Consider the following 23232-nt stretch of genomic DNA (forward strand, 5'->3'; position numbering starts at 1 on the left):
ATTTAAACCGTTTTTCCAGCTGTTTTGATTAGAATGCCAAATGTTAGTTTAAAAAAAAGCAAACAGATCCTAGTCAAACTTGAATCTATCTAATAATAGTTTGAAGTGTAAGAAGCTATCAAAGTTTTCTTGTATTTCTTGAAATGTCTCTTTTTCTGCTAGTCTGAAGTACTGTAGATTTAAACTACTTATTTATATTCTGCATTTCAGCAACATGTTTATTGCTACAATGAAATATAACCTTAATAAGTAAAAGTGCTTGCATTTTTACAATGCTTGAAAGTTTGATTCTACTTTGAGAATCCATTCACGCTTCAAATATTAAATTATTACTCTTGGAAGTTTAAGGGAAAAATAATAACTTTTATCATAAGGATTCATATGCATTAATGGCTAATTTATTAAAATGGGTGAGTTTTGGTTTACTTTAAAACAGAAACAACAGACAAAACTTTTATCACATTTTAGTTAATTTCAAAGCAAACCATGTATTTTACAATACATATGCACATACATTTTATACATCATCTGATTACAAAAATTAATGCTTTTTTGAATACTGCTAGTACAATTAACTGAAGATACACCACCAAAAATTTCTGCTCAAAAAGATTCAGTATCCTTTCCCACATAAAACCGCACTATTCTGGTGCCTCAGCAAAATACAGGGCCAAACCCTATTAAATTTAAAAACACCAAAGCTTCATATGTCAGTACAAATATTGTTTTCTGAAGTGAAATACTGCTCCCATACATTGTTACATTAAAACAGTTTGTTACCCATTCATATAGAGAGGCACTTTTGCTTTTATACTTACAATGCTTGTGAAATACTATACCTTGATCATTTTCATTTGATTACAACCCTCTCTTTGTAATCAAGTCAAGAAATAACACCATTGTATTCTTTGGAATATAATACACCAGATATAAAGTATCTTTCAAATGACCATTAGTTGTTCTTTTACTGTGTATTTTTCTATTAGCATACATTTCTTCCAAATCCCAATTAAATATTACAAATAGGGGAATGAATTGTCACTGTGCTTTAAAGAATGTCAACATCAATAAATGTATACCAAATCTAAATGACAAGTTACATAATTCTCAATTTTCCCGTAGGGCTAAAAAAAGCAGCAATGACAGAAATTTGCAAAATGTTTTGGAACGCAAGATCAAGGACCTGTTAAGCTGATCCCGAACAACTTTGCCTTCCAACATTTTATCTAGTTGGCAACATCCACTGCAATAAATGCAGCTACATTTCTTTAGATAGCCCTTTTTATAAAAAAGGATAACATGGCCATGAACTAACAGTTGTAAAGTAAGATCTGTTGAAAACTGCCTATGTACAGGTTTCCTGCAATATTTTTTTTTGTTGTTTTGCATCGTCACAGCTCCAGCAGCTTGTATATTATGAAGAGTACTGCAGAGATTCTGACTGTAGATGCGTGATTTTTTTACTTCATATCAACATAGTTAAAATTCAAACCATAAAAGACACTTATGAGTGAGAGATTTTAAATGCTTATCACATCTTGAGGTAGACTGATCTCCAAAATAAAGCTCTTCTACACTTTGATTCGTTCATGACCAACTTCCTTTTGGATCCTTCTTCTTGGAAAAATCTTTCGTTTAAGTGCAATTAGCTGAGGAGGGAAAAAAATATAATATTTAGTTCTCTGCTGGGCTAGAGGTGCACAGCTGGTCAGGCTTTCATCCTAGAAACTATAAAATCTGTACCATCCATGGTAATTAAGTCAATCCTGTATTTTTTTTCACTGCACAGGAAGAAAATTATTTACTCAAATTCATCTATTAGGCGTGCACATTTCCACTGGACTTCTCAATAACCAGAATACAAGCAGAAAGTGAAAAACACAGTATGCCTACATTCTGATTATTTTAAAGTTCATTTGTGTGTTTAAATTAATATAACATCAGGCCACCTTCAGTTTCTAAAAGATCAACACAAAGCTGGCATCTTAAAACAGTATTTACATACCTAGCTGTACCACTGAGTTGAGTACCCCCTTCCAAAACCAAGTTACTAATGGAGGGCGAGTTTTCTAATATATACAAAAGGCTGAAAATCAAGGGAAAGACTCATGCAAAAGTTAGAGGTGGGAAAAAAAAATAATAATCAAAAGCCAACCTTTCAAGAATTACACCCTCTTCATCAGACCACGGAAAGGGTTACTTAAGGCCCCAACCTGCAAAGAATTACCCATATGATTTGTTCCATTGACTCCCTCTAAGTTTAGCAGGATTAATCACGTTCAAGAAAGTCGTTTTATGCTTGCAGAAGTGGAGGCTTTTTCCTTCAAGTCGAATTCAAAACCTTTTGAATTTAATAGAAGTCTTTGCAATTACTTAGGGAAGAGATTTAGATAAGGCCCCTAAATACCTTGAGATCCTCTTCAGGACTAGAGTATTGCCATTACTTAAATTTTCTTCCTGTTAACTTACTTCGCACTTTTACCAATATGTGTGTTAATAGACCAAGACTTTCAAAAACAATTACTGATTTTGAACATCCAAATTTAGCACACTTATGGACTTGACAGTCACAAAGCGCCTGAAAAGGGAACACCACTCTCCTTCCCCCCATAAGACTCTCTTTTCAAGGAATCTCAACATGACTTAAAAATTGAAGGAACCTAATCACCAGTCATGTATCATCTTTATCTGCTTTATGAAGGAAAAATCCTAGCTACTCGTCAAAACCTATTTAAGAAATCCATTTTATGTTATCCTGAAGATACAGCAATCTATTAGACATTATAGAATTGATAAGAAGATATTAATTTTACCTGTTCAGCAAAAAATGAGATGACTGTAAATACAATAAGTGTTACTAGAACACAATGGGTCCAGAATTTGAGCTTGTCTCTATATGCCCTCCTGCACAAAGAAAGAATGAAACAGAAAAACAGCTTCATATATTATAAATGCAAATACATAAACTTTAAAGAGTTTCCATGAAACAGGCAAAGAAAGTTTTTTCCAGTACTTAAAGGGTGGCTAGAAAGAGGATGGAGGCTCTCTCTTCACAAAGACCCACACGGAGAGGACAAGGGGCAAGAGGTACAAGTTGGACTGGGAGAGGTTTCGTCTTGATATAAGAAATTTTTTTTAAAGTGAGAACAATCATTCACTGAACAACCACCCCAGGAATGTGGTGGAGTCCCCACCACTGGAGGTTTTCAAGAAGCAACTGGACAGGGTGCTAGATAATCTCATCTAGGCTCCCTTTCCCACAAAGTGTTGGACTAGATGATTTTTCGAGGTCCCTTCCAACCTGGGCTGCCCTATGATTCTGTAAAACATTTTGATAAACGTGGATTTCCGCCAGCACTTTGGCATGCTTTAACCCACCCTGGTAGAAATCTGCTTTGGCTACAAACAAGTCAAAATGAAAGTGTTCTTGTGAAGCTAACAAAGCCTTGGTGGATATCCTCAAAAGGAAAGCCAACAGTATGTCTACTCCTCCAGCCCAAATTTCTACAGCTAACTGCTGAAATGGGTTTGCCCCCCACTCTCTCTGCCACTGCTACACAGCAGGGCTTGTAGCACTACAATCCACGCCTGTTCTCACCTACAATCCTTCTGAACCTTTCTACAGTTCCTCTAATATTTTCTCTTTCCTTATAACAGCACGCTCTCATAATTTCCTGATCAGCAACAACATTACTATACCACTCTTCTTGTCTCATTTTTATCACGACACTTGCCAAAGTTTTGCTCGTATTCTCAAATCAACTTCTCCAATATCTGAAGTTAAAATATTATTTATAAAATGGCAAGAGGTAAATACACATGAAAATTTCACACATTATGTAAAAATGAGACACACGTATCTTTTCTGATGATTGATTATCCAGCTGATTGTTTTTAATCTGTCAGACAGCAATAATTAAATCAGTTACTGAGAAAGTTAACAGTTTCTATTGTCCCTCTGCAACAGGCATTCCAAACAATGGGGGTTTTTTTACACTTAAAGAAAGTCAGAAGTCCTGATTTTTTTTTTCTTTTAAACCTTTGTCTTTGAAGTAGCTTAGGGCCAATCAATGAAATGTTAATGACTTTAGGAGCAACAGAAAAACCCAAACCCTGCAAACCTCAAATTTTAGTCCATTCAAATCTTTTCACATTATCTTCGCTGTTAACTCCTTCATGACAATACTGGGGGGAAAAATGGTTTGTACCAATATGGCCTGTAATTATATGCTATTGCACTACAATAACTTGAAGAGAACCTGTGTAACATACCATTCTTGGAGTTCATGCATGTGAAGGAAACGATTCCGATATTCTCTTGGCAGTTCAAATTGGGAAGGTATGGGAAACATTGATTCATAAAAATCCCTAAGCACCGCTTTAACTGTCTGAGCATCCTTATGATTATGATCAATATTGTCATTTAGGCAAACAAATTTTCTAGAAAACAGGAAGTCTTTGTTAGAATATTTCCTTTAATAATACGGCAAAGGTATTGGCAAATCAAGAACACAAACACAATCCTTTTAAACAAAATTGATACAGTATCCTTTTAAAACCAAATTGATACATTTGATACTGGTAATCAGTTTCCTTACTGTTGCATTATTTTAAATTAATTTTATTTTAATTCTAAGAGCACCAAGGCTGACAGCCAGTCAAAACCTCTGAGGAATCAAATGACAAGCCACATTTCTCTGTCTTCTACTTATATAATGCTGCCATCTAATGGGCACTAGTATGCATCATCCTGGAGCCCACCACTGGATATAGACAGCAGGTTAGAAAGGCCAGCATTATGATTTGGCTAAGGGTTTTTACAGTTTTAAATAAATTGTCATAAGTAAAGTATCTTAAATAACAAAATGAGCTCCACTGCAGGAGGTAAATATACGAGATTATTAATATTTTACTGTGTATGTTGCACTCTTCAGAGAAAGCCAACATAAAAACTATAGAAGATTGTACAAGAGAAGGCAAAGCTTGGTCCCCAGGCTTTGAGTTACTGAGAACACTATATAAACTGGGCAGGATGTGACTTGAATCAGAGACCCAAAGATGAACTTGTATAATCAACCAAAATACAAACAACAACAACCTGGATAGAATTCACATGGAAATCACTGACGCCAAATAAGCATGCTCCCCATAATGCCTCCTGGAGAGAGTCACTTCTCATATAAGAAACACAGAACTATCTAAGTTACTGCAAATTATTAAAACTAAAGCAGCAGCTAGTGTGCTAGACTGCTATGTACCCTTGGCCACTCTGACCTGGTGCTTGACAACAAAAATTCCCTTTCCCACATATGGGCAAGGTTATGTGCTTTATTTATATTGTGAGATACAAGACCCTTACCTTTTCCCCAGAGGGAGAAATCATATCTGGTGACATATGCCTTGTAATTGCTAACCTTTGTAAATAAGTAGTTCTGGTCAGCTGTATTCTCCATAGTATGGTGTGCTCTTTCAAAGAGCAAAGTTCAGACTTCCTACATGAAGCTGGAAATAAGCAGAACGCTAGAGCACATGAATCGGCCTGCACAGGGCATTACCACTTTTCCTCAGTCTGTACTGAATCTGGCAGAATTGGTAACCTTGCTCTAGACAATTACATGCAGGGGACAAACAGTCATTCAAATTGCTACATCTGAGAAACAAAATACACCTCTCCTCTTCAAAGATGAACAGGCTATGTCTACGCTGTGAAGTAATACTATGCAAAGCAGCTGGTTATGGCAATCATACGTCTACACTATAAGCATTTTGGGAGTTCACTCCGGACTATCCCTGACCTTGTCCCTTGGACTGGCAGCTCGTTAGCCCTGGGAATGCAGTAGCTGCACTCCTGGAGTCTATATCCCTGTTTAGCTTCATCTGAAAGTGATGCCGTTTACGGACTGAGAGGCTGCTACACAGAGCAAACCAAAGCACAGTAAGTGGGAGAGATGAGGATATTAACCTGTTTCAAATGGAAAGCCTGTTTTAATCCATCCAAAAGAAACCAAATCTGACATCCCTTTGGATATTTCAGAATTAATGCCTAGATGATTAAGGCTCACTTTTCCTTAAGGATGCAAAACAAACATTTTAGGCAGATCAGTAAGTGAAAAATACTTTTAGTTCGTCCCAAGAGAGGCACTAAATACCTGTTTTTACAGACTGTGTATAACTATTCTGTTGTTTTATATGCAAGGAAAGCATGGCAAAGAGAAGGAACTGGCATGCCTACATAGCCATGCCAGCTCTCCTTTGCTAACAAGATATGACTACAGTACTGCACTATACTTTGCAGGAATACAGTCCAAGCAATTAACTCAACCTCGCTTCACGAACCAGCCAACAATCTGGGACTACAATACACTATTGTTCCTTCGGGGGGGGGGGGGGGACACCAACAAACCAAAAGCGTATGCATATATGGAGTCTCAGGCTGAGTCCATAATAGCATGCCAGTGCATCATATGAAAGTTAGGGAAGATTCAAGACAGATCAGCTTGCCTGCCTCATCTTGCCTGCTGAGGTTCCTGCGACAACAGACTAGACACCCTTACGCAAACACATCCTCATCTAAGGATGCAATCACTCCACAGAATAGGCAGCTCCATTTTAAGTTGCTAGAAGGCCTCAATCCATTAGACATACTCATAGCACAACCAACACAGCATCAGGATCAAGTCTGACATCAGCAACCCTCCTTCAAAGTAAGAAGCCAAGTGATTGCAAGCATGAACTTCAAGTTCATGAAGGTGAGAAACTCACATTACGTGAGTTTCTCACACTGAAGGTGAGAAACTCACATTACGTGCCCTCCTTGGGCCTAACAGAAGGCTTGCAATCACAACTACATTTTGAGAAAAAGTCCTAGCCAGCAGATACAAAGAAATGGAGGAGGAAGGCGAAGTGGCAGGGTGAGGTAGGACACTGCCCACTTTTCTTTTGAACCAGGTCATTGTGGGAACTGGAATGCAAGAGTTGTGGCCAGAAGTCACTCCTGTAAGGAAGAGCAATAGATACAAACCACCTTCAGCTGCAAAATGTCTCAAGACTAGCATTCCCCTTTCTGAATGAATGACCTAGCAAGTAGTACAGTATAAGAGGCAAGTGAAAACCTGCTCTTTATCTAGAAATGCAAAGAATGGTGTAGCTTTACAGGCAGCTGAGATTATCCAGTAGCTTGCTGTAACCTGCAAGACGAGGTCTCACTTTCCCTGGCCCAAGGTACCTGGTCCTACTTTCCTCTTTGCTCTGTTTTTTGACACTTGTCAGACCCCTCCTTGAGGCCAAACTCATTAAACTGGCAGAGAACTCTCTAGTTTTCTTAAAACAGAAGCAAGATGCAAGATAAAAGCGTGCAACCAAGAGGAAGGAAGGAGAGGAGATGGGTGGAGGCACTGTCTCACTTTTAAGACAGCCGGCTATTAAATTATCTCACCATGTCTTGTTGAACCCGTCTTATGCAATGGGCTCAGGACTACAGTTAAATGCTTCTGCAAAGCACATTCAGACTTGAGTCTCAAATACAGCACCCTTTGCTCTGCAAGGTGGTTGCTGTGAAATGTATCCCGGGACATTTATTTTCCCCGTTTATCTCACAGTCATTTCAGGAGCCTAATGCAACACTACAGAGCCTACTCTCAGATTTGGTTATCTAAACCTTTCACCACTGCGGAGTGGAGAAACAGAGGACTACCTTCCGGCTTTGGATGGTTTCTCACCAAATTTTATTTTTTTTTTAAATTAATACCTCTTGCCATGTTGTAACAGAGCATGAAAGCATAATGGATATGCAAAACTCATTTTGTAACAAAATAATCCACACCTAAGTTTTATTTTAAAATTATTACGTAAAGCATATCAAAATGCTCTTCCTTTAAAATAAAGCTACCTGCGATATAAACTGTATGCCCTCAAGAATGGCAAAAATGAAAGCCTCAAAAATAGCTGAAGTTTATCTGTAAGTTTTCAAAGCTTTTGGATCTATAAAAGTGTAACAGAAATTAATGAGATAACCCCTAGCATAACAGAGAGAGCAGTCACTTAGCTTCAGTTAAATAGAAAAAATTAGAAGTACTTTTGTTTAAAATTGGTCTTGCCCTGTAACACACAGTGTAGAAATACATTGCAATAAATTACTTTTTTTTCAATGCACAAATAGTTTAAACAGTTGAAGCAGAAAATTAAAACCACCTCAAAACTTCATACAAATCAAGAAACAGGATACCTGGGATTTTTTCGTATGTCATCCAGCTGACCAACTACATGAGAAACATTTGTGCGAATCATTTTGAAGGCAATTTCCTCTTCTCCCATGATTTCAAACCTTATTATTACAAAAAATGTTTATACATTAACAACCTAAAGTCAGATTCAATATTAAATAAAATATTAAATTAATATTTAACTTATTTCTAATCTGACTGTCCAACCTTCATTACAATTTATAATTTGATTTCTATCAGTATATTTACATTTTTCAGCTAATGTTCTTGTGCAGAACCACCTTCCTGTAGATTTATTAGTAGCCACCCATAAACCGAAGAACTGAATTCTGATACAAATTATGTAAACTACAAGTTTTGGCATAAGAGTAACAATTGATCTGAAAGTAGACGTAACACTTCCTATGCTTTTTTTAAACACACAAAATTTCCAATTGTAATTTATAATTACGCTTCGGACATGAGAAAACATGTTGTTATTATTCAATCACCAATCCCAGAAAAATCTTAAAATTACAGAAGAGTATATAAAACTACATCCTTAAATACAAATGAAACCTTCCTCATCCACCTAATAACTTGCAGACAAAACAAGTATATGAAATACATAAGTATATAATTTCTGAAGGATATCTTGAGTTTAAAAGGGGGTCGAATGCTCTTTCAGCAGTCTTACTAGAGGCACCACACTGGTATTTTTTACCTTTCTTATCTTGATATAAGAAAATACCCTGCCTGCTCCTTGAAGTCTCACCTGAGATCATACTCCATTTATTAAGCTCACAAAATCAATAATAATTAAGAAGACACAAGTAGCATGGAAATATTTAGTCTACTAAATAAGAAAATATGAAAAAAATCAAATCATTCTGCACAGTGAAACACACATAAGCAGATATCAGTATGTTTCTTCAGTTCCACTGTTAAAATAAATTGAGCTAAGATTTGTTAACATACACATCCAATCTTTGGTCATGTATGTATTTATACCTCTTATTGCTTTACAAAACCTAGCATGGCTTTTCACAGGACTGTAACAACATACCTGTATTTGTTTTTGTCCTTGTATGCCTTACGAATTCTGTCAGTCACAGGTTTGCAATTAGTCACTAGGTTTTTTGTTACTGGAGGCTGGAAGAAAACATTGTTTAGATAACAGGTTACTGAAAATTACAGAGTCTGTAATAAAGATGGACTTTGTAGAAAACTTCTATTACAGCTAGAAAGGCCTGTGTATGCTTTACTCTCCTGGAATGAAAAGCAATAGTTTCTTGATCAACTGTTGAGGGGAAAAACAAAAACAAAATAAAGATACTGGTGCATAACATCACGGTTTCCTATGCATACGAATATATGAAAAATACAATCATGTTTGGCAAAAACATTGCAATTTCTAGATTTCGTCCTCAATAAAATATTCAGAAATTGTAGCTCATTTGACAGCTGTCTTTGACATTCCTCTGGTAGAGGCCACCAGTAACATTGGCCAGGCAAACTCTGCTGATACACATTAGGCCTTATTTCTAACACAGGCTATGTTGAAACAATTCTGGGAAATAAAATCCCTGTTCTCAAGGGATATTTCTATGGCAGTAGACTCATTCCAAGAAATTTAGCTGTTACAGACAACAGAAGTAAAAATAAATTATGCCTCTGTGCTAAACACAAACACTATTTTGTCACTATTTGAACTGACTGATAACATTAGTACATTAGGCATTACTGCTTAGATTAGTAATATTTCACTAATTCTCCAAAAAGATTAAAGTAATTTAACGTTGTTCGCAACCACTGAGACTTATTTCCAACCCCATCTTAAAACATACTCATGGCAGCCATCCTTTATTACTGCTCTTCAAAGTTTTTACTTCACAGAATTTTGCAAACTGAATTGAGAGTCATAATGAGGCAAAATGAAGTAAGGCTATACTGGATGTAATGTCCTCAGACTGTGCAGGATTCTCAAATCCACACTTCTATTTCTTCAAATCAGGCTGACAGAATGGCTTCATTTAGGACTTTCCTGGAATTCAGACTTAGGGGAAAATATTTTTAAAACCTTGTAACATAACCTGATAAGAATACAAGGCAGGATAGGTGTCCAGAGGGGAGAAAGAAAAAGAAAAAAAAAAAGAAAAAAATAGTTGGTGTCCATATATATTTGTCTACACACACATTGTAGATCTCTGTACTATGGTTTGCATGTGTTGGGGATCAATAATGCTCTTCTACTACCCAACAGTTCATGATCTGTACTCATCGAAATTATTTTTGCTCTGATACAGTATTGGTTTGAAGCTATAAAACACGAGGTCATCAATTTAGTAAAGTACATGCACGCTTTTTTTCAAATGCATAGGTTGATGCAGGAATTAAATTCTCATTGTAAAAGAAATTTAGGTATTAGATCTGAAGATCTAGATTCATAAATTCCAGCAGATTTTAATGAGACTTTAACCACTAAAATAGCAATTAAGGACTTAAATCCTTAAGGAACATCTAGTCCTAAGACCTCAGTTTTCACAGAATCACAGAATGGTTTAGGTTGGAAGGGACCTCGAGAGCTCATCTTGTCCAGCCTCCCTCCTCAAGCAGGGCCACCTACTGCCAGTTGCCCAGGACTATGTCCAGATGGCTTTTGACTGTCTCCAAGGATGGAGACTGCCCACAAGTGGGCAACCTGCACCAGCGCTTGGTCACCCTCACAGTAAAAAAGTGTTTCTGATGTTCAGAGAGACCCTTATGTGTTTTCCGTTTGTGGCCATTACCTCTTCTCCTGCCACTGGGCAATACTGAGAAGAGCCTGGCTCCATCTTCTTTGTACCCTCCCTTCAGATATTCATATTCATCAGTGAGATCCTGCCTTGAGACTACTCTTCTTTAGGCTAAACAGTCCCAGTTCTCTCAACCTTTTTTCATAAGAGAAATGCTCCAGTCCCTTAATCACCTTCATGGCCCTTCACTGGAGTCCCTCCAGTATGTCCATGTGTCCTTTGTACTGAGGAGCCTGGAACCGAACATGGGACTCCAGGTGTGGCCTCACCAGTGCTGAGTAGAAGGGAAGGGTCACCTCCCTTGACCTGCTGGCAATGCTTTGTCTAATGCAGCCCAGGATACCATTAGCCCTCTTTGCAGCAAGGGCACACTGTTGGCTCATGTTCAACTTGGTGTCCACCAGGACCCCTAGGTCCTTTTCTGCCAAGCTGCTTTCCAGCTGGGTAGCCCCCAGCATAATACTGGTGCGTGGGGTTGCTCCTCCCCAGGTGCAAGACTTTGCACTTCTCCTTGCTGAACTTCATGAGGTTCCTGTCAGCCCATCTTTGGAAGTTAAAAGCAGTTAGTCTGAAGCCTTCAAATTAGGAAGAATTACTCTAAAGATGTCCATCTGATGGTTTGGTTTTTTGGGGGTTTTGTTTTGGTTTTAAATACATGGGTTATAATTCAGATAAAGACTTACCAGAAAGTTCCAGTCAGAGAGGTATTGGGCTTATTGTCTTTTCGGTTCACAAGTGAATTTTCCTAGCAAGGATGACTTAAAATCCCATATATAGTAACATTCTAAAGCTCAGCTTTTCTCTGTTTTTGAAGGAAATTAATGACTTTATAAGTTAGGAAGTAGCTTGTAAAATTTTCATTTTAGAACACTTCATGTACACACAAGGAGAAACATTTGTATATAATTTCCTTCTAGAAATCACACCAGCTTTTCAAGCACAGTAAATACATTCTCAAGAAAGAAACCAAGCATCTTTTAAGACCAATGTTTCTTACCAGATTAGGATCATAATATGCTTCCTGAGTTGGTGGAATGACATGGATCTGAGTGATGTTGGCAGGAAGAGCTTTAGAGCAATTTATTAGCATTTGTTCTAGACCCGTCAAATCCTAACAGAAAGAGAAAGAAAAAAAAGATAATCCTATTTTCTCACTGACAAAGTTCTAAAAATCCAGGGTTCACAGACATATTTATTGTTACCTACATAACAAAGTTCCATGCTACTGTTGGAAAAAGACGACTTAATATTCAGCAGACCCCAATTCAGTAACTGCTGAAGTCAGTAGGACTCCCCATACGCCTAAGTAAAGCAAACGCTCAGTGCATAGTTGAACTGAGACCAGATAAAGCATGACTTAATGTCATTTTCATTTTTAAATGAAAACCACACCTTTACTGATTTTACAGAATTCCCAAACCAGCAGTGGCATATTAAACCCCAAATCAAGCAAACAAACAGAAAAGTGAACTGAAAGGACAGGAAGAAGTTTTTCTGACTAAGGTACAGGTCAAGAACACACTAAAGCCGGACTGTGTTCCAGCTATGCCAGTGATTTTATGTGCTACTTCAAGAACAAATTATTTTATTGGTTTGTGCCGATTCCTCTCTGTAAAGCAGAAACAGTACACTTCGTTCTCTACTAACTGTCTCTAAGAGCATAAGTCCTATGAAGACCATGTCTCTGTTTTTCTGGGAACCTGATAAACAGAAATGTGAATCTCTGTATATGGTCATAGTATTTACTAGTATGACTTCTTTGCTACGTTTTTTCTCACTTCTTTCTTTAGGCCACAAGTTCCTCAGGGCAAGGACCGTCTTACACTATGTGCAAGAACAAGAGTAAGCACAGCAGGATCCCACTCTTCACAGTGGCTTTTACCAGTGAACATCTTTTCTGACAAACTCACACTAACTGCTTTCTTGAACTTGGAAACCAGTGATCCGTTTTTCTGATGCTGCTAGAACTGAATTTCTTTGTTGACTCCATATAACAATGATAAAGTAAAACACAATGTTATATTCTCCATGTAAAATTTAAGAATTGCCAAGTGTTACAGATGCTATAAGCAAGGATAAATAAAGATTTGACTCATTTTAACTGTTTTGGACTTTAAAACTGAAGTTACTCTAAAAGTTACTGGTAAGGAAAGAGTACCTGCAAACTTAATGGTAGTTCATGGATTCTCGTGGCCAACGTGCGAATCTCTCGGTCAGACAAAATGCCTGACTGGTCCGTATCAACCTCATCAAAGATCTGAGAAATGTTCAGTGGCTGGACTGCACTCATAAGATAGTAGAAATATGAAAAAGCAAACTGCATATCTTCTGAGTGCCGCACTTTGTGAAATGATGTCTTGTCAAACTCCTCAGGAAACCTATATAAGAATGTAAACTAATTTAGTACTCCGGTTTCTTAAAGTAAAACATTCCTTACCTAAAAGCAAATTCTCATCTAGAATTTTACAAGGTCCTCAAAAGTCTCCTTATTTTAGCACAACTATCATGTTGTAATATATTCTCTATTTCCCTTTTCAAAATATAATTTCAATGAGTAGTCATCAACACATTGGAAATAGCTATAGCAAAGCATCAATAGGAAGGTAGAATTACCTATAGTTTTACATTACTCCAAACAAAGACATACTTACATATCCTGTAGCTCTTGCATAACAGTGCGGTCAATCATGTGAGGCATATGAGCAGGGACCTTCCGAGATGTAAATCCAAATTTGCTGTTTAAAAGCTTATTTACATATCGAAGGGAATCAGCAAATGTATCTTTCAGCTGCCTTCCAAAATGTTTACCATCAGTAAAGTATGACATTTGTTTGAGTAATGACTCTTCTTCCTGAACAGCAGGACAGGCATAAATCAAGGTTACATTATCGAAAAAGACCAAAAACGTTAAACACACAGGAAAAATGACATTTCAGCCAGATGCCAACCCTTTCCAATATTTAAAAATGGGAAGAAAAGTTTTGAATATTTTTCTTCTTTTTAAAGAGAGAACTGAGGAATATGAAAAGAAAATTTTCATGCTTTGAGGAAAAGCAGTCTATAAAAAACTTAATATTTGTGCTCTGACACCTCACACACACACACACTGAAGTCCCTGTTTGCTATTAGATTTATTTGTAATATTGCCTTTTTTTTGCTGATTATCCATCCATATTTGATAAACTGAAATCCTATGAATATAAAGATTCCTCATGCAAAATTCAATCTCGGATGAACAGAAAGAGGTACTCTTTCAAAAACACAGCCCCTTTACCATTTGGAGTAGTGCAAAGCAGTTGCTACCAACTGAAGCGGTCTCGGTCTTCTCTCCTAGAGGCTTTCAAAACTGCCAAAATGCTTTGGCTGGAAGCAGAGGCAGCTTCCTACACATTTTCTTGACACGGTCTGGATATTCAGTTTTGTTAGCAGACTTTCAATTTAACTTTTAGAACCCAAGTACTTACCATTATACATTTTACTTTTTTTTTTTTCAAATAAACTGGGTCCATATTTGCATAAATGCAATCAAAACAAAATTTAAGCTTTCTGTTGTAGTGCCATGTCTGAAAAATAGCACTGTGCCAACATGAATAAAAAGTGAATCTGACTAAAAAAAGCAGTAGAAGGGGAACAGAAATAGCTATTCAGCTTTTGCCACCTAGCTAAGAGAGGCCCAGATCATAAACAAATTATATTTTATGTGAAAAGTCAAAAGGAGCTTTCAAAAAATCTCAGTATTTGCCTCAAAGGCAAGACACATTCCAAATTTATAGATCAAATTAACAGTATTCCACTAAATGCAGAAAGATGCAACTATTCTAATAAGCAATGACGTTAAGATACTCACATCAAGAAGGTCCTGGAAATACTTCTTTTTCTCCCATGGCAAAAAGCCTTGGTAACTTCCAGCATAAAACTGTAATTTTCTTCCCACTGGCCCCTTCCTTACATTTACATCCACCTGCATATGCCCTTTTCCTCCTTCTATTCCCTGTGCATCTCCTCCAGTATCTAAATTTCCAGTATGTTTTGATTTCTGGGTTTCTCTTAATATGAGTGCATTCAGTACTTTTTCTCGAGTTTCATTTTTATTTCCCACACTCTGGGCTGGAAGTGTGGATTTAGGCTTTGCTTTAGAAATCGGTTTATTTGTGTTCATTGTCACAACAGTCCCCCTTGTTCCTGCAAGCCTTGAAGGAACGTCTTCATTTGCTTTTATTGTTTTTATTTTGCCGTCTTCTACATCTTTATAAGGCTTCTGCCAGCTGGTATGGTTCTGATCTTCTGAACGATTATGCACGCCCTTCTTTTCCAGGCCTATACTCCTCTTTACTGTAGTTAAAAAATGGAAAGGTTTCAGGAGAGCAGCCTTGGAGAGATTAAATCCTTTCTGAGTTATGTCACCATTTAGTAGCTTTAAGTCCAGGTTCTGCAGTGCAATCTGAACGTCTTCAGGAAGGAGAGACACGTTTACTGATGGTATCACCACCTCTTCGTGTAGACTCTCTTTTGTGCCATTTCGACGTCTCCTGACTCTTGGAAAGCGTTTTTCTTCAGGAATATCCTCAAATATCATTTCAGCTTCTGGTATTGAAGTTGCAGTTTTAAAATCAGAGTTGGATTTTTGCATGGAAGTTGTGTTCACTTTTGGTTCCTCTCTAGTATCAGCTTCAACAGCTACCTGCATTTTAAACTCTTCATCATTTTTATTTAGAAATGTAAGGTTAAAATAGATCACGGTTGCATTCATGCCACTGTGCATTATGAGGTGGATAGTCTTCCATTTGTTAGCAACTGAAGCATGTCGGATAATTGGATTATCACTGTATGAACCCTCAATTCCTTTCTTGGCTATTTCACTGAAGCTGAAGTAGGGCAGACATTCACCTTTGGGAATAACATAGTAGGTCTGATTAAGCTGAAGCGTCACCTTGTACATCTCTTCAAAGTGATCTGGAAAAAAAACAAGAAACAAAAATTTCTGTCAATTTGCAGTGTGACACTTATCTTTCAGTCATTTTAGTTGCAATATGCCCAGCTAGATTCACTATATTAGCAGGGAAACAGCTTTGTGAAAGAACATTTACTGTAGCTTCCAGTTTCTTGCTCACCTATCTTTAATAATGAATGACTAGAACATACTCAGATATATAAAGCTGCCAGAAATTCCAGTGGTAATTCTAAAAGCCAGTATAATTTATCACTCTTTCAGTCTCTACCGGAAGAGCCTAAGTGGCTCATTATCACATGTCACTTAAAATTATGTTATCAGCCATAAGTAACATGCCCATACTACATTTTTGCCACATTTTAGTAGATTAATGTTACAACAGTTGGATTTTACTACTACACTGCATCTTGATTTGAGACTTCCAAAATCAGATAGGCTGAATCGAACTTCTCCCTCCCACAGCAGAAGACATTATCTGTCAGCTCTCACATGAACAAAACCTCACTGCCAGCGACAGAATTGCCAGTAACGCCTTTGAGCTGAGATGCAGGGGAGCCTCTATTCTTCCATTTCTGTTCCTCTGCCTATACCAGACAGCACTCTCAATCACTTCATTCACTCCTTCTAGTCTTTCATATCAAAATAAACTTGAGACAACTTCACAGGTGACTGAAAGTAGCCTTTGGCAAGAGCTCAGAGCCAGGCTTGAACCCACACTGTCAGCATCAGATTGGTTCTTTAATTTCTTAACCACTACGAGCACCATCAAGTCAGCTGTCCTTACTCAGGTAAAGACTGTTTGCATAACTGAAATGTAATTTCTCCATTTGAAATATAAGCCTCCTGGGGCAAGGAGTTTGATGCTTGCTGCTCCGTAAAGTATCAAGCACCCCACCCATGCTTGGTCAAAAATGGTTTTATTAAATAAAGCAGCATATAATATTGATTCAGGCTTGGATTAGTGAATACAAGAGGCGTCTGACTTTTTTCTTCAGCTGCTAACAGCTCTTTTCCATGACACTGTACAGGGCATCTTAGCCCAATCAGAGAGTAACAATGAACCAAAACGGTCAGGCAATTCAAGAGAAACCCTACAGAAAGTTTATCAGCAATGTATTTTACATACCTTGGCCACAGTCACCAGCATCAAATCCACAGGAGAGGACATTGCAGGCCTGATCACAGAATTTGTCTGCTAGCCAGGAATTAGCACAGCCTTGGTTACAGTATGAAACACCACTTATTCCTGCACCAAATTGCCATGGTGGTCCATTCCCGATACCTCCAACTGCACCTCCACCAGCAACATAGCGACTGCCCCCACTGTTACCTACAGGGAGAGAAAAGCAAAAACAAAAAAACCCAGTCATTTGAAATCCTTATGTCTGAGGAAAGGCACATTTTAAGCCACAGTGTTAAAGCTAGACTGAAGAGTCAACAATCTTATTTATCACCAGTGAAATTAAAATGGGGCAAATGCTAACTAGACCTCTGTGAGTTAGTGTAAAATCTACAGTGTGCACAATCTCACTGTAGAAGTTTAGGAGCCAACTTAAAATTGCAACAAAAACTCCAGCATATTTTGTCTTAACTTCAAAAAGGCAGGCAGAAAACTGATTTACTTCTTCTCGTGCTTGCAGTCTTGACTTTACAGCCCCCCAGAGTGGCATCACTTCCTCAATCCAGAAGCACCACTTCATTTTCCTACCCTGCAGTCCTGAAAATTCGATCTAGGAACTAATGGTGCAGCTTCACAGTCCTGTTATTATTTGGATTCTGAGTCCAAATAATATAGAATATTTTATATATATTATACAATAATATATAATAATAATTTGAATGTCAAAAACCTTCCTTTCAGCTAGTCAAATCTGGTACCCAAAGATTTTCCTATGCCCTACTATTTGCTGTCATTTTCCATAGAAAATTGTACTTTGCAAGAAATAAGGTTCTCATCTGTAAGGCAACTTTTTTTTTTATTATTAAAGGAGGCAAATTTTGTAGTTACAGGAGAATGACGAATTACAGAATTATTCTTATAAGAAAAAACAAACAGTTCACCTTTTCTAAATTTAATATTGCTGTCTTACCAATGCAATCACCTCCATCCCAATCACATGCTGAGTTATTACAGGCTTTATCACAGTAACCATCTTTAATCCATGAGCCAGGACATCCCTCAGCACAGTTTGGCACAGGCCAAGTCAAGTAAACCTGGAACAACATTACAGTCTGAGACAAGGACTGGCAAATAGAAGTCAACTGAGCTTGTTTCTTGGAATACAGAGACTTAAAGTAATGCCTCCCTGTGTATAGTGCCTTAAGTATTCACAAGGCTTTACAAACAGCATTTAAACCCTATCATCTGTGAAGTAAATGTTATCCCTCTCAAACAGAAGGAAGAACTGAAGAATTCCCAAGGCCATACAACAAGGCAGCAATGGCCAGAAATAGAAATCAGGACATCCCAAATCCACTTCCGGAAACCATATTCCAATGAAAATTAATATTTTATCTTTTATCAGATAAGAAGGAACTTAAACTCTGAAATAGCTCTGCAGTTCACTTGTTCTCCTGACTCAAAATGTTTCTTCATTACTAACCAATCATGAGATAAGCAGCACATGTTGAGCATAATCCCTGAAGCATCTGATCCTCTATGACTTAAATAATTCTAAGAATTGCCAAGATAAAAAAAGTGTGTGGGTGCATGTATTTTCAACTGGGGAGGCATTAAAAACCACACATGTTTTCCTTTAGGCCTTATTGTTTCAAGATTTTAGCAGCACATTTCCTACTTACTGATCAGGTTATCACAAACAACATTGCACCTAAGCTGACTTTATCATCATAACTGAGAAGAATAACTAAAGAATAGAAACACACTAACAATATGATTTTGCAATTATATGCCTATGCCCTTAAAGATTTAAAACAACCAAAAGCCTCCTAACATCCTCGAGTACTGAAACAGTCATTTTAGGGTAGCTTAAACTGATTTTGTACAACCCTTCTGCGTGTGTACACAAGTGTGTGCATCTGCCTGCATGCAGTGTTTAGTTCAGTGGTCTCTAGTGTCTTGTGTACTTACTGCTTTAATATAAATAATAAATACGCATCTTAATTTTTTCCTCCATGTCATTCTTGTAGATCAAGCTCATGGATTAAAACTCTGCTGGCAATCAGAGCCTTTATGCATGACTATTGCTAATGTTTCCTCAGCCTGCTTTCCTTGCATTACCCCAGTTATTGATAATAGGTCTGTTGAAAGACTAAATCACTTGATGTTCATGAACATGCAACAATATATCTTTTAGTAAATAATTATATATATGATTATATATAGATTGGGCAAAGATAATATGGGTGTCTGCAACAGAGGTAATTAGTGATGAATTTAAATATTAGACCAGTTTGAATGTCATCTGACCTCAGTGTTCCCATGGAAGAATTGATTCTGTTTTATTTTGAACATTTCCCACAAAACAAGAAGAATTTACAAGGGAGGGAAGACTGATAGCTGCCAAACACCACATCAGTCTTACCAGTGCTCCAACAAAAAGTGGGAGAGTTAGAGAACGACACTGATAACCTAAAGCATAAAGCCTGACAGAGGAACCTTTATACCACCAGAAACCTGTGAGTGAATATGGAAAAGAGTGATTCTGCAACTCGTACATCAACACAGCGCACGTACAAAAAAAGACAGAGCCCTCCCCACCCTGCACCTTTGGTAACAGTTGTCTAGTTAAGAATAATGAACCTTTAGAGGTAAAAGGGGGAGCAGGGAGTGAAGGGAAATCTTATATTTGCTCTCCCTTTCAAAGTAGTATTTCTTTGATTGTTATTACATTAGCATAGAAAAGTTTTACATCTATTTCTAGTAAAAAAAACCTTTCATAACGGCTTACCTTTTGACCTTTAGAGTGACTGTAAAAATCATCAGGCCAAACATCCTTCCCAAACATAACATCATCATTGAGATAGATAAACTTCTGAGAGAGGCCACTGATACGATGAATGTGACTTTCAATAGCTGGTGAACTGAAGGTAGGCAAGTGACTCACATTCTGAAATATTTCCTAAAACAAAAGAGCCCCAACAACCCAGAACAGTTTCAGAAGGCAAAAATAAATAAAAAAACCCCAAACCATAAAAGGTCAGGGACATCAGGTATATTTGACACTTATGTACTGAAAAAAAAGTTTTATCAGGAACAAGAAGAGATATGAAAGGCAAAAAAGGTGAAAATATTTTAGCAAAAAAGAAAAACTTCGCTATCTCATCTTCCCCAGACAAAACCATTTTCAAGTCTGCTGCTTAACTCAGAAACTGCACCTGGTTCAATGCAAAGACACAAACTTCTCTTTCACTGGGTACTGGATCAGGCCCAATGTACACATATTTATACTTCTCATGCAGTACAGGCTGCACAAAGTTTCAAGCAAGTTGAACCTGTTCCAGCTTCAAAAAGCCAGGATTCTTTCAAGTAATTTCACAAGCAGACACCAACAGAAGTTGAATTAGTATCTTGTTACCACTTAGGTTGCTCAGGGCTCCTATGACATGTTCAGATACCAAAATTACTCCCAAATTAATAATAAGAAGCTACAAGAGTATTTTTGTTTCACTTATTCAGGAAGCTTGAAGAATTCCCTTTCTCTTTTTAAATAAGTTTTTTAGAATGCATAGCTACTTTTTTTGCAGCCATCTTCTTAGTTCCAGTAATTGTAATCCATCCTGTCTCAACACAAGCTTATTAGGTTATTAGTGGTCCTGAGAGACTGTTTATGGATTCAGATTACATTTTCCTCTCCCCGGGTTTTTTATAAATAGACTTTATAAGGAAAGTAGACATGGGTATACGTTAGCTGAAGCCTCAGTATTTGGAAAAGTGAACTAAATGAAGTACCAGTGGCACTTTCATGCTGGTATTTTTGTTTGGGGTTTTTGGTGGGGCTTTTTGTTTGGTTTTTGTTTGTTTGGGTTTTACCTGATGTGTCACTATGGTTATCCGAGGATTATCCAGGTTAAGCCAGGAAGGAATCTGCCCATTAGTGACGATGAAAATATGTCGTACCCAAGGGGCATGCCTCTCTATTGATCGTAATGAGTATCTCAGCTCTTCATTATCTTCAAAACGGCTGGCAGAAATATCTTCATCCTGTTTAGACTATAAAAAGAAAAAAACCCTTTCTTAGATTTTTAAATAGAACATTCAAGGTCTGATCCAGCCAGGTAACAACAGTGTGCTTTAGCATATGGGTGCATGCATAAGCATTTGAGGACTTAGACAATGCAAAAGTAAAAAGTACACTGATCAAGTACCATTATTCTTCTAAAGGATCATATTCTTGTGAATTATCAAGGTGAACAACACAATCTTCTGACACCAGTGGCTGACCACCTGGTATCATTAGGATGGCTGCTGACCACGCTGCAAGATGACGGTGCCTTGTGTGATCCCGGCTCTCGAAGAAAGAACTCCAGAAAAGACACACCCTCCTGTTTTCCTGGATTATTAGTCTCAGTTATTTCCTGATCTTGACCAAAAGCCAAGTTGCATTTCAAATCAGTAGTATCACCTTTCAGAAATCCAGTTTTAAGAGGCTGGGCCCTTCCAAGTACATTGCATCATAAGCCGTATATAAGTGTCACCTAATATAGATACACTGGAAGTGTCATGATGTAGCAGCTCTTCAATTATCCCCTGCTCTTTCCATTTTAAAGAATTTAAGCAGGAGAAAATTAACAAAACTGAGCCTAATATTCACTACCAAATAGCTAAATGTTTCCATGTGCTTTTGTTAAAAAGACAACATTTTAATTAGAAGCTCTTCAGGTAAGTAACAAAATCAGGTTACATGACACTGTAACATATGTTTCTTTTCCCATTTATGAGAACTTAATGACCTCTTCTAAAAACAACAATTAAGGCTGCCTAAAAGGAACATTTCTAAAAGAAGTATGCCCAACTGAAACAGGAAACTCAAGAAAAATTTGAACATTTAACAATTACTGCAGATTCTACACACTGTAAATAAGTCTCCTTCTTTTCTAATACGTACAGTAACACAGCTTACACATTCTCAAAAACATAACACCTGAAAACATTTCAGGAACACCAGCATCCATTGGCTAGGTACCCATTTACAAAATAATATATAATTTCAACATGGGGAAGTATAATATAAAGTTTGAGTTCAGGGTTTGTATTAACAAGAAGTTCTCCAAAAGCCAAGTTCGCAGGATACAAAGACAGACCAAGTTTTACTGAAGAGGGCACATTTTCTTTACTCATGCCACTTGACATTTACTGTAAAATTAAATTCTAGCAGAAGAAAAACCCCAAGATTTTAGAAGATCTTCTCTTGAAAGAGACACCTTGTTATTTTCTTTCCTTTTGCTAAATTAAACATCCTTGCTTGTATCAAAAGCATTCAAAGTAAACTTCCTTTCCTTGCAGACATCTGTATTTCATGTCTTCAAAATTTTTGGAAGAGAAGTAATTAGCATTTGCTCAGCATATATGATGCTGCAAAGCAAAAAATGCCAAAGAAACATATCGGGAAGGAGATAATCATGTTTGTTAACAAAGCCCTCTGTCCCCCCCGCACAAGAAGCCTGCTTATCTGCCAGTCGGAATCAGTTAAGCCTTTCAGGACTTGCCTGCACACAACTTTATCAGAACATGTGCAGAGGGCAAAATTTTTCACTTAGTGGAGAACATGAAAATTTCAATTAAATGTCATTCTGATCCTTCTTCCTCCTTCATTTCAGAATTCGACAGTGTTCTTGTGATGTTTTCTTACAACATATTTATTAAACATTTAAATATTAAATAAGCATATAAACAAATAAACATTAAACAGAACATTAAACATTTATTCTTACAACAAATTTATTAAATACTGGATTCTTAACACTTCCAAGCTTCTGGAAAAAATCCTACGTTCCTTGTCATTGACTAGTTAGCCTCTACTTGCACTTTTTAAATACTACAACCTTTACATGCTGTAACAGAATTTGCCTACCTGACTGACAGAGCTGAGGTCCCATAGTAAATAAGCAGGATTAAGCGTCAGTTCTTTTCCATCTATAGTCATGTTCTTCTTTGCTTGCTTGCTTAGTTCTTGGAAACCCCTAGGGTTATTCAGTTGCAAAAGAGCCACGCTGGCTTCTGAATAGAGCTGCAACTACACAAGCAAAGAAAATAATTTCTGGCACGCACTCACAGCAGCACTCTTCCTTTGCTAATTCCATCTTTTTGTTGTATTTTTCGTAC

At 37.3% G+C, this 23232-nt stretch overlaps 1 protein-coding gene across 1 annotated transcript in view; it reads right to left on the reverse strand.

Moving 5' to 3' along the window:
* Positions 1–448: 448 nt before the first annotated feature.
* The window catches only part of GNPTAB (N-acetylglucosamine-1-phosphate transferase, alpha and beta subunits), a 43317-nt gene continuing 20533 nt past the window's right edge, over positions 449–23232 (reverse strand). The window contains exons 7-21 of the mRNA XM_009332947.1: positions 22982–23143; positions 20941–21120; positions 19859–20029; positions 18038–18161; positions 17074–17277; positions 14844–15949; positions 13648–13847; positions 13155–13374; positions 11994–12107; positions 9268–9353; positions 8225–8323; positions 4273–4440; positions 2814–2904; positions 2156–2213; positions 449–1649 (exon numbers count right to left, since the gene is read on the reverse strand). Coding sequence (XP_009331222.1) covers positions 2166–2213; positions 2814–2904; positions 4273–4440; positions 8225–8323; positions 9268–9353; positions 11994–12107; positions 13155–13374; positions 13648–13847; positions 14844–15949; positions 17074–17277; positions 18038–18161; positions 19859–20029; positions 20941–21120; positions 22982–23143 — 2973 coding nt within the window. The 3' untranslated portion in view covers positions 449–1649; positions 2156–2165. The remainder of the gene's footprint in view (positions 1650–2155; positions 2214–2813; positions 2905–4272; positions 4441–8224; positions 8324–9267; positions 9354–11993; positions 12108–13154; positions 13375–13647; positions 13848–14843; positions 15950–17073; positions 17278–18037; positions 18162–19858; positions 20030–20940; positions 21121–22981; positions 23144–23232) is intronic.

The sequence above is a fragment of the Pygoscelis adeliae genome, unplaced genomic scaffold (assembly GCF_000699105.1).
Source record: "Pygoscelis adeliae isolate BGI_AS28 unplaced genomic scaffold, ASM69910v1 Scaffold38, whole genome shotgun sequence".
Taxonomy (NCBI): domain Eukaryota; kingdom Metazoa; phylum Chordata; class Aves; order Sphenisciformes; family Spheniscidae; genus Pygoscelis; species Pygoscelis adeliae.